This window comes from Malaya genurostris, chromosome 3, assembly GCF_030247185.1.
Source record: "Malaya genurostris strain Urasoe2022 chromosome 3, Malgen_1.1, whole genome shotgun sequence".
NCBI classification, from domain to species: domain Eukaryota; kingdom Metazoa; phylum Arthropoda; class Insecta; order Diptera; family Culicidae; genus Malaya; species Malaya genurostris.
In genome coordinates this window covers 134,415,047-134,427,437 of record NC_080572.1, presented here as the reverse complement: position 1 = coordinate 134,427,437, position 12,391 = coordinate 134,415,047, and the positions used below count along the sequence as shown (strand labels likewise).

The following is a 12,391-nucleotide window of genomic DNA, read 5'->3' as shown; positions in this document are numbered from 1 at the left end:
TTGCTCTCGTGTGTCTTGTTTCGGGAACAGATGCTCAGCAAATGGTAGGAAAAATGAAGCACTCAACTTTTATATGGATGCTCTTGTATAGATGCAGACATCTCGCGTTCTGATTGGCTGGTGCTGTCATGGGTTAAATCAAACAGGTTTTTCAATAGTATACTATTGAAAAACTTCAATGTTGTTGCAATACACGTTCAAGTTGAAAATTTTCGATTCTATTGGTAGTTAGATTATATAAATCCTTCTACAGATCACTGAGCTATTAGCTTCCAAAATACGAGAAAGGCAAACGCGCCATATGAATTATCCTCTTTGACACTCGTTTGTACCAAACATTTAAGAAAAGTTTAATTTTGAACTATTTAAGATTATGTCACACAACTGAAAATTTTATCATAAAATTGTGATCATATTTCCGATGGCATGTTGCAAGAATTATGTTGATTCATTAGATACAACAGAAGATATTCACGATCAAAAACTTATCACTCTCTCAGAGGGTAAATTTTGAAAAGGCGCCCCATAGTAAAGTAAGTCGTATTCACGACAAAATTCCGCTATCAGTAGCAAAAAGCATGAGCACTAAGATTGGGGTAGAAACTATGATAAAAGGTTGCTCCAACAACGAATTAAAAATAATACTTAGAGCTGGAAACTTCAGCACTTTACAAGAAGCTATACAAAAGGCACAAGAGTGTGAAGTTAACGAAAACACACACTCCCAAATTTTGAACACAAGACTTGCTAATCAACAGCACAAAAATAACTATTTCAGAGGAGGTATGTCGTACGGGCCTCCCAGAAGACATTTCAACATCCATAATTAATATGTACCACATCAACCTAACGATTATAAAAGTAGTAATAATAACAATTATAATAACCGTAATAACCATTATTTCAGAAACTATAACCCACATTTTAACGATAATCAAACTTTCGATAGAAACAGTAACCCTAGATTTCAAGGTAGATACCAGAGAAGGAACTACCAAAACCAAAATATCCACCAAAGGTATGGAAATCCTAAATTGTATATAGCTAATGCGGAACAACCAATCGATGTTGATTCGCCTAACTACCCAAATAATAATCACCCAATACACAATTACAAAGGTATAGAAATGCATAATACAATGCCAAATTACGGCACACCATATCAAACTTATCAACCACAAAATATTAACCAATACCCAACGAAAAAAAATTTTTTAGAAAGACCTTGTATACCATGAATGACAAATTCGATATGCACATTTATTATAGATTCAGGTGCAGATATATCAGTATTTAAAGCAAACAAAATATCTCCACAACAACCAATCAATATAAATAATAAAATTAAACTTACCGGAATTACCGATGGCGAGATAGAAACCATCGCATCAACAGAAACAGAATTAATATTTAACAACGAAGTTTCTATTAAACATAGATTCCACCTAGTAAGCCCAAATTTTCCTATTTCTACAGACGGCATCTTAGGTAGAGATTTCCTCTCGGCTAATAAATGCCTAATAGATGATGAATGTTGGATATTAAACTTTACAATTAATAATATTCCAATAGCAATACCGATTCAAGATACAATTGATAAAATCTACATTATACCAGGAAGATGCGAAGTGATCAGAATAATGCAAAATTTAAATATCAGTGAGGACATGGTACTACACTCACAGGAAATTAAACAAGGGTTATTTTGCGCAAGCGCATTTATTTCACCACAAAACCAATTAGTAAAATTTATGAATACTACTGACAAACCTATAAATGTCAGCCAATCAGAATTCAAGCCAATTTTAGAACCCCTAAGTAAGTACACAATTTTGAAAAACAACATGTACAAAAATAACACTAGAAGAAACAAAGTCCTAACTGAACTCGATTTAAACAATGTACCCATATACGCTAAAAACAGCCTGAAAAAATTAATTTCAAATTATTCTGATATATTTTGCTTACCAGACGAACCAGTTTCGTCAAACAATTTTTATTCACAAAATATTGAACTAAGCGATAAGGTCCCAGTATACATCCCAAACTACAAAACTATTCATTCTCAAAGTAACGAAATTGCAACACAAGTAAACAAAATGTTGAGAGATGATATTATCGAACCATCCATATCCCCTTATAACAACCCAATTTTATTAGTCCCGAAAAAATCCGAAAACAAGAATGCAAAATGGAGATTAGTAGTTGATTTCTGACAACTGTGTATGTGTATGTATGTGTGAAGCCACCATCAGTTCAAGGCATTACCAGTGGATGCAAGTAGACTTACAGTAGATCCGAATTTGATTATCAGATAACTTTCATATTACTGCTGTTAAGAAGGCCAAAATGGGCGCCTTCCAGCAATAACATCCGGCCATATAATAAAAGAATTCGCTGTACCAGCTTAAACCTTCCTGATGGTTTGTTTGTTAGAAGGGTGTGTCTTACTCATTTCAGACCTTCTGGGGAAAACACACAGCTTTCCTCTGTGAATCAGGTTGACATTTCACTCCTTCATCCAGTCATTCACTTGTAAGATACCCTGATGCACTCCCATCCCTCTTCCCTTACAATGTACTTGAGCATAGTATTATATAATGTAACATAATACACTTTAATATAACTTCCGGCAGTATAATACAATAAAATACAATATAGTATAAAACGGTGCAAAATCGTATGGTACAGTGTATTATAGTCTACTATAATATTTAATGATGAATATAATAGTATCATAATGTTATGTGACATAATATAGTAAAATATACCATAATATATTATAATATAGTTTGGTCACTATACGACACTGAATATAATAAAATATTATTATGCATAAAATATAAAAATGTAATACATCACAATGCAATATAATACACTTATAATTGTGTATTAAAAAAAACCTTACAATACTATATAAAACAATACCAAACATTGTCCCATAATGTAGTATAATATAGTACAATGTAATATAATATAATACCACAAAATATGACGTAATATAATTTGATACAATTTAATAATATATGTGTAAAGTGAAATGTTTAGTATGGAAATGAAAATTTAGCTGATAATGATAAAGATTATAATAATGGTAACAATAGTAATAATAATAATAATAATAATAATAATAATAATAATAATAATAATAATAATAATAATAATAATAATAATAATAATAATAATAATAATAATAATAATAATAATAATAATAATAATAATAATAATAATAATAATAATATTAATAATAATAATAATAATAAATAATAATAATAATAATAATAATAAATAATAATAATAATAATAATAATAATAATGATAATAATAATAATAATAATAATAATAATAATAATAATAATAATAATAATAATAATAATAATAATAATAATAATAATAATAATAATAATAATAATAATAATAATAATAATAATAATAATAATAATAATAATAATAATAATAATAATAATAATAATAATAATAATAATAATAATAATAATAATAATAATAATAATAATAATAATAATAATAATAATAATAATAATAATAATAATAATAATAATAATAATAATAATAATAATAATAATAATAATAATAATAATAATAATAATAATAATAATAATAATAATAATAATAATAATAATAATAATAATAATAATAATAATAATAATAATAATAATAATAATAATAATAATAATAATAATAATAATAATAATAATAATAATAATAATAATAATAATAATAATAATAATAATAATAATAATAATAATAATAATAATAATAATAATAATAATAATAATAATAATAATAATAATAATAATAATAATAATAATAATAATAATAATAATAATAATAATAATAATAATAATAATAATAATAATAATAATAATAATAATAATAATAATAATAATAATAATAATAATAATAATAATAATAATAATAATAATAATAATAATAATAATAATAATAATAATAATAATAATAATAATAATAATAATAATAATAATAATAATAATAATAATAATAATAATAATAATAATAATAATAATAATAATAATAATAATAATAATAATAATAATAATAATAATAATAATAATAATAATTATAATAATAATAATAATAATAATAATAATAATAATAATAATAATAATAATAATAATAATAATAATAATAATAATAATAATAATAATAATAATAATAATAATAATAATAATAATAATAATAATAATAATAATAATAATAATAATAATAATAATAATAATAATAATAATAATAATAATAATAATAATAATAATAATAATAATAATAATAATAATAATAATAATAATAATAATAATAATAATAATAATAATAATAATAATAATAATAATAATAATAATAATAATAATAATAATAATAATAATAATAATAATAATAATAATAATAATAATAATAATAATAATAATAATAATAATAATAATAATAATAATAATAATAATAATAATAATAATAATAATAATAATAATAATAATAATAATAATAATAATAATAATAATAATAATAATAATAATAATAATAATAATAATAATAATAATAATAATAATAATAATAATAATAATAATAATAATAATAATAATAATAATAATAATAATAATAATAATAATAATAATAATAATAATAATAATAATAATAATAATAATAATAATAATAATAATAATAATAATAATAATAATAATAATAATAATAATAATAATAATAATAATAATAATAATAATAATAATAATAATAATAATAATAATAATAATAATAATAATAATAATAATAATAATAATAATAATAATAATAATAATAATAATAATAATAATAATAATAATAATAATAATAATAATAATAATAATAATAATAATAATAATAATAATAATAATAATAATAATAATAATAATAATAATAATAATAATAATAATAATAATAATAATAATAATAATAATAATAATAATAATAATAATAATAATAATAATAATAATAATAATAATAATAATAATAATAATAATAATAATAATAATAATAATAATAATAATAATAATAATAATAATAATAATAATAATAATAATAATAATAATAATAATAATAATAATAATAATAATAATAATAATAATAATAATAATAATAATAATAATAATAATAATAATAATAATAATAATAATAATAATAATAATAATAATAATAATAATAATAATAATAATAATAATAATAATAATAATAATAATAATAATAATAATAATAATAATAATAATAATAATAATAATAATAATAATAATAATAATAATAATAATAATAATAATAATAATAATAATAATAATAATAATAATAATAATAATAATAATAATAATAATAATAATAATAATAATAATAATAATAATAATAATAATAATAATAATAATAATAATAATAATAATAATAATAATAATAATAATAATAATAATAATAATAATAATAATAATAATAATAATAATAATAATAGTAATAATAGTAATAATAGTAATAATAGTAATAATAGTAATAATAGTAATAATAGTAATAATAGTAATAATAGTAATAATAGTAATAATAGTAATAATAGTAATAATAGTAATAATAGTAATAATAGTAATAATAGTAATAATAGTAATAATAGTAATAATAGTAATAATAGTAATAATAGTAATAATAGTAATAATAGTAATAATAGTAATAATAGTAATAATAGTAATAATAGTAATAATAGTAATAATAGTAATAATAGTAATAATAGTAATAATAGTAATAATAGTAATAATAGTAATAATAGTAATAATAGTAATAATAGTAATAATAGTAATAATAGTAATAATAGTAATAATAGTAATAATAGTAATAATAGTAATAATAGTAATAATAGTAATAATAGTAATAATAGTAATAATAGTAATAATAGTAATAATAGTAATAATAGTAATAATAGTAATAATAGTAATAATAGTAATAATAGTAATAATAGTAATAATAGTAATAATAGTAATAATAGTAATAATAGTAATAATAGTAATAATAGTAATAATAGTAATAATAGTAATAATAGTAATAATAGTAATAATAGTAATAATAGTAATAATAGTAATAATAGTAATAATAGTAATAATAGTAATAATAGTAATAATAGTAATAATAGTAATAATAGTAATAATAGTAATAATAGTAATAATAGTAATAATAGTAATAATAGTAATAATAGTAATAATAGTAATAATAGTAATAATAGTAATAATAGTAATAATAGTAATAATAGTAATAATAGTAATAATAGTAATAATAGTAATAATAGTAATAATAGTAATAATAGTAATAATAGTAATAATAGTAATAATAGTAATAATAGTAATAATAGTAATAATAGTAATAATAGTAATAATAGTAATAATAGTAATAATAGTAATAATAGTAATAATAATAATAATAGTAATAATAGTAATAATAGTAATAATAGTAATAATAGTAATAATAGTAATAATAGTAATAATAGTAATAATAGTAATAATAGTAATAATAGTAATAATAGTAATAATAATAATAATAATAATAGTAATAATAATAATAATAATAATAATAATAATAATAATAATAATAATAATACTTAAATACTACAAAATAATATAATATAACATAATATAGTATAATATATTTTAATTTAATATAATATAATACAATGTCATACAATATAATATATTATAAATCAATATATAAAATAACTGTTAATGTAGAGTGTAAGTTATGCTCTTCTATCTTCGCAATACTGCAGGAAGTAAAATATTTCTCTTCTAATAACAATAATAATATCCACAGCTATAAAAATAATATATGTTATTATTATTGATGACAAATTAATAATTCTAACAATAAATATAATAATGAAAATAATAATAAAAAACAACATAATATAGTACAATGAATTATATAATAAATAATAGAAAGAATAAAATGATATGTTGCGATATGCTATGATATTATATTACTTCAATTTATATGTCATTTCTCATCCTCTCATTCTGCCATCAACGCATTTCATCGACCAATTGTCACCACAGATACACGTGTAGGCATGAAACAGAAACCAGTGAGGACCAAGCTCACCTTGTGACGATCTTGATATTTAGTTAAAATTTACTTTAAAAATGATAACTTATAAGGAAAACAAACTTATATTTTGCGCAAAGGTACGTAGTACTACTCATAATAAACCCTATAATATGATATAATATAATATAATATAATACAACATAATGCAATACAATATAACATAATATAATAGAATACAATATAATATAATAAAATATAATATAATACCATATAATATGATATAATGCAATGCAGTATAATACCATACAACATAGTATATAATAACATAAAATAGTGTAAGACGATAATATGTGAAATAATATGCTATGATACAATATAACAGTTAATGTCGCAGTGTAAGTTACGCTCTTCTAATAATAATAATAATAATAATAATAATAATAATAATAATAATAATAATAATAATAATAATAATAATAATAATAATAATAATAATAATAATAATAACAATAATAATAATAATAATAATAATAATAATAATAATAATAATAATACATGATGTAATAAACTACAGAATTATATGTTGTAATATACTATGATAAACACTGCACTTTAGGATGGGCTTCAACCTACATGCCATTTCGCACCCTCTCATTCTGCTACTAACGCTGAAGTCGATAACACCCAGTCGACGCCGTTCTATTGACCAAATGTCATCATAGACGCTCGGGGAGGCATGAGATAGGGACTTGTGAGGACTTAGTTATCTCACCATTTGACGACCATTAGTAGTTGATTTCCGAAAACTCAACAAAAAATATTAGCCGACGAATTTCCGTTACCAAGAATTTACGCTATCTAAGATCAACTTGGTAGAGCAAAATATTTTACAACTCTAGATTTAATGTCAGGATTATATCAAATACCCTTAGAAGTAAACTCTAGAAAATTTACAGCATTTTCGACCCAATCCGGTCACTTTCAAATTAAAAGATTACCGTTTGGTTTAAATATAAGTCCAAACAGTTTTCAACGAATGATGACAATCGCAATGTCAGGATTGACACCTGAGCATGCTTTTGTATATATAGATGATATTATAGTAGTTGGATGCTCAATTCAACACCACCTTCAGAATTTAGAAAACGTTTTTGAACGCATTAGGAAGTACAACCTTAAACTAAACCTCAATAAGTGTAAATTTTTTAATACAGAAGTAACATATTTAGGTCACAAAATTACAGACAAAGGAATACTACCGGATAGTAATACATACGAAGCAATAAAAAATTACCCAACACCAACAAGTATCTAACATTGAGGAAAACGAAAAAAATCCGTTTCTTGTATTTGACAAAAAATATTTTCGAGCATGTTTATAAAAAAAGGCGAAGGAGATATTTTTTAAAATTGTTAAATTATGTTATGTTCATACATTGGATTTTTTCATTGAAAAATATTCGTATCAGTCATTTATTAGCTATATAAGGTATTTTTGTCTTCTAAAGTGTCAAATTAATTCATGTGCATATTCGGGAAGAAATCGTTCTGCATTCTTCGGGGAATGCAGAATGGTGTCGCTTTTGTAAAATCTCTAACGCCTCTCGGTGGTTGGAGGTTCTATCAACCGTGCATTTTGGCACCTGCAGATCGTTCAGCATCCTTTCGGGGATGCAGGAGGACTTATTTATTTATGTTTTGTGCTGTTTTCCCACCTCACCCAATTCTCAATTCCCTTCCATGTTCCTTTTATCCATCCCTTCCCATCAGGAAGTTGATGAGAAGCTACGCAAGGCACGAATCTCCAAATAACTAGGGGAACATGCCACTTGAGCCAATTAGTTCTGATAACATAGGGTTGGTTAACAAGAGGTTGTTTTTCGAGACGAAGAGGTTGTTTTTCGAGACGAAGACAACTGTAAGCTGCGAATAGATTGGTTGGTAGGTGCTAATCGCAAAGGCTGCTGCAAAGCCAATATTCGGGGCGATTCCAGTTTCATGAGTGCCTAAAATAGTGGAACTCACTTCACTGAGAAATATGGAATAACCGATTTGAGAACTGTTTTAATTTGTAGGTTACACTAGTTCATGCACTAGCTTTCATGTTTTGTCGTGAATACGACTTACTTTACTATGGGGTGCCTTTTCAAAATTAGCCATATGGAAGAATGGGCAGAACTTAATCGTGAATATCTCGACTTGTATTAATGGTAGCAACATAATTCTTTCACCATTTCATCAAAAATATGATCAGGAATTTGGGATAATATTTGGAACAGTGTGAGATAACCACAAACAACTCAAATATTAAGTTTTCTCAAAATTTCAAAATAATGCGGAAAACTCTTTACTTTCGCTTGGGTTTTTCGCGCAAGGACGGCGATTTTGAGGTAGTCAGGCACATATCTTCAACTGAATGCGTATAAAAGGGGAACCGTGGTGAAAATCGATCATTTCTTTTCGTGCGTTCGATGGGAGCAGACGTCGAGGGAGTTAAACCATCAACCAGCAGTGACGGAGAGAGCGCCTTTTGCGTGGTTAAAACCTCAAACACTCAGGTAGCAACTTTCATTCGCTTGCTGGCCTTCAAGGCGAGCAGACTGCCATCGCGAGAGTTAAACCAGCAGCGACGGAGAGAGCGCCTTCTGCGTGGTTAAAAGCACAAACGCTCAGGTAGCAACTTTCATTCGCTTGCAGGCCTTCAAGGCGAGCAGACTGCCATCTCGAGAGTTAAACCATCAGCGACGGAGAGAGCACCTGCCATCATTTGGTTTTCGGTAGTCGTAACGAGAAGTTCAATTTTCAGATTTTAGTTCCGCAATATAGGTTTAGAATTCAGAGCCTGCGTGCTGAAACTGGATTCTGGAACTGTATTCCGAAACTAATTTGAGTTTCGAAATTGCAATTCTAGAATTGAAACTGGATTCTGAGTCTGTTATTGGTTCTAAATTTAGTTCTTGAACTCAGGATCCAGTTCTTTATTCCAGACTTCTTCTATTCGGTTCTTTTTAGAACCATAATAATACTCCTAAAGAATTATGCGGAAATTTACTGTACTGTACTCTATAAAACCCATTCTAGTAGTCATGGCGAAAAATCGTCTTCATGTTTTAGAGCTTAGTTCTGGAATATGGGTTTAGAATTCAGAGTCTGCGTGCTGAACTAACTCAAATCGTCACCATTTTTTTTATTATAAAGAACTATACTGCTTATTTCATAGTATTTAAGTGCGTTTCAGAATGTTTAATGTAACTAATCTGTAATTTAGTCTAGGCGCATCGTTTAAATTTCTAGTAATGAAAGAGGGGAAAGTTGCACAATTCAAACAATCGATGAACTACCAATTCGAATTCGGAAGCATAAATAAAGTGTGTCATATTCGTATTCACGACATCCAGTTATGTCTCTGACATTACACACCCGTACTTTTTCAAAAATCAAACAAAACTGTTTGAAGAATACATTTTATATGAGAATAAGAGCGATACGAGAAAGACATCATTACACAACTAGGTGGATTAAAACAAGTTTTACTTAATTTCGTATGATTTTTTGTGCTAAATTCAGAATTCTACTTTTTCTGAATTGTTTACTAATAGAAAATTCAAATCATTTTTGAATTCTATACATTCCGAAATAATTCTAAGTTTGTGATATTTTAATTCTAATATTCTATCGATTATAATTGATGTCGTTTAGGATAGCGGAAAATTTAAGATATATGTTTTTGTTCTTAATTGCTTGTAAAACAAAAATCAAACAATATTTTTTTTTAATTTTAGTTGGTTTCTTTGGCCATCGGCCAAAGCCATTGAAATAATTTAAAATTTTCGTGTTGTCACAAAATTTATTTTATTAATAGGAACAAATTCTACGTCTCTTTGCAACAGATGAAATCAAAACGGATTCCAATATTTTCACTTTGATTTGCAGAAACGTTATACACAATATATATCAGAAATTTTGAAATTTCCGATCTTCTACCGATTTTCTGAGATTTTACGGAAAACCTAAAACCAAAAAAACCTAATTTTAGTAGTTAACCATTCCGTTTAAGTTGTGCATAAAAATTGTTTAGATCTTTTGTCCAATACAAAAACATTATTATTTTTAGAGTTTAGGTATATTTACCAAAATTTTTAGATTTTCAGTGAAATCCAAGTTTCAGTTTTTTTGTAAATTTTGTTCATAATAAATTTCCAACTAAAATAATAACAAAATATATGTCATAAAATTTCAAAGTTTTGATTTGTTTTTTTTTTTGGCAAAATTTTCCCAATAATAGAAATTCTCTGTATTTGCACCAAATTTCTTGAGATTCTTTGAACGGATATATAATTTTGATCATCAATACATTGTTTCTGGTATTGATTTCAATATTCTGAATCAAAAAAATGTACATGTCATCGCTTTAATTTTTGAGTTATATACAAACATGTGAAAAAAATTGAAAAATTCATATAGATTTATAAATTCATCGATTGTTTAATGTTTTCTTTTGATTGTGCAGGAAAGGTAGTTGAGCGAAAATTGTAGCTGGTATCACTAGCAATCGAATGATGTATAAAAATATATAGGTCATCACTTTTAATTTCGAGATATTTACGATCATAGTAAAAAGTCTCATCTTTTCTTAGGTCATCTATCTACAGTTTTCATTATAACTTTGGGTAGACAACCCTATTTTTAGTTTTTTCCAGTGCATTGTATTTGTGGAAGTAGTACCTTTCCAATGGTGAACAAATTTTGAAGATCGGATGACTAACAACAAAGTTATGACTCGGTAAAGTTGAAGTATTCAATATTTTCTATGCGACGTTTATGCCAAAGGAAAGAAAATTGGAAAGCAGATAGGGCATATTAGGCGCGTGAAAAAAACTTGGAACGGGAAAAATCAAATTTTCATTGGTTTTCCTTTGCCAATCGTCAGCTACAAAGTTTTGGAATCAATCTACGAACTTCACAAAATTCGAGAGTGTAAAATTTATTCAGATTCATTGAAAAACAGCTGAGCTATGACAGCTCAAAGTTACCGTTCCAACTTTTTTTGAGGCTTGGTATTTGGAGTGTTAATGAACAATTTATTTTAACCACAGACGCTTCAGACGTTGGATGTGGTGCAGTTTTATCACAAATAATCAATGGCAATGACTTACCAATAGCATTTGCCAGTAAAAGCTTTACACCCAGAGAAAAAAATAAATCAGTAATTTTGAAAGAATTGACAGCAATACACTGGTCAATTAATTACTTTAAGTCCTACCTAAATGGACGCAAATTTACTATACGAACGGATCACAGACCGTTAGTATTCCTATTTAAT

At 23.7% G+C, this 12,391-nt stretch overlaps 1 protein-coding gene across 1 annotated transcript; it reads left to right on the top strand.

The window, feature by feature from the left end:
* Positions 1 to 3,881: 3,881 nt before the first annotated feature.
* On the top strand, positions 3,882 to 5,462 carry LOC131436718 (probable cyclin-dependent serine/threonine-protein kinase DDB_G0292550; the record flags this gene model as incomplete). Its single annotated transcript, XM_058605590.1, has 1 exon — positions 3,882 to 5,462. A coding segment is annotated over one exon (1,581 nt), but the record flags the coding sequence as incomplete, so codon positions are not given.
* Positions 5,463 to 12,391: the final 6,929 nt, after the last annotated feature.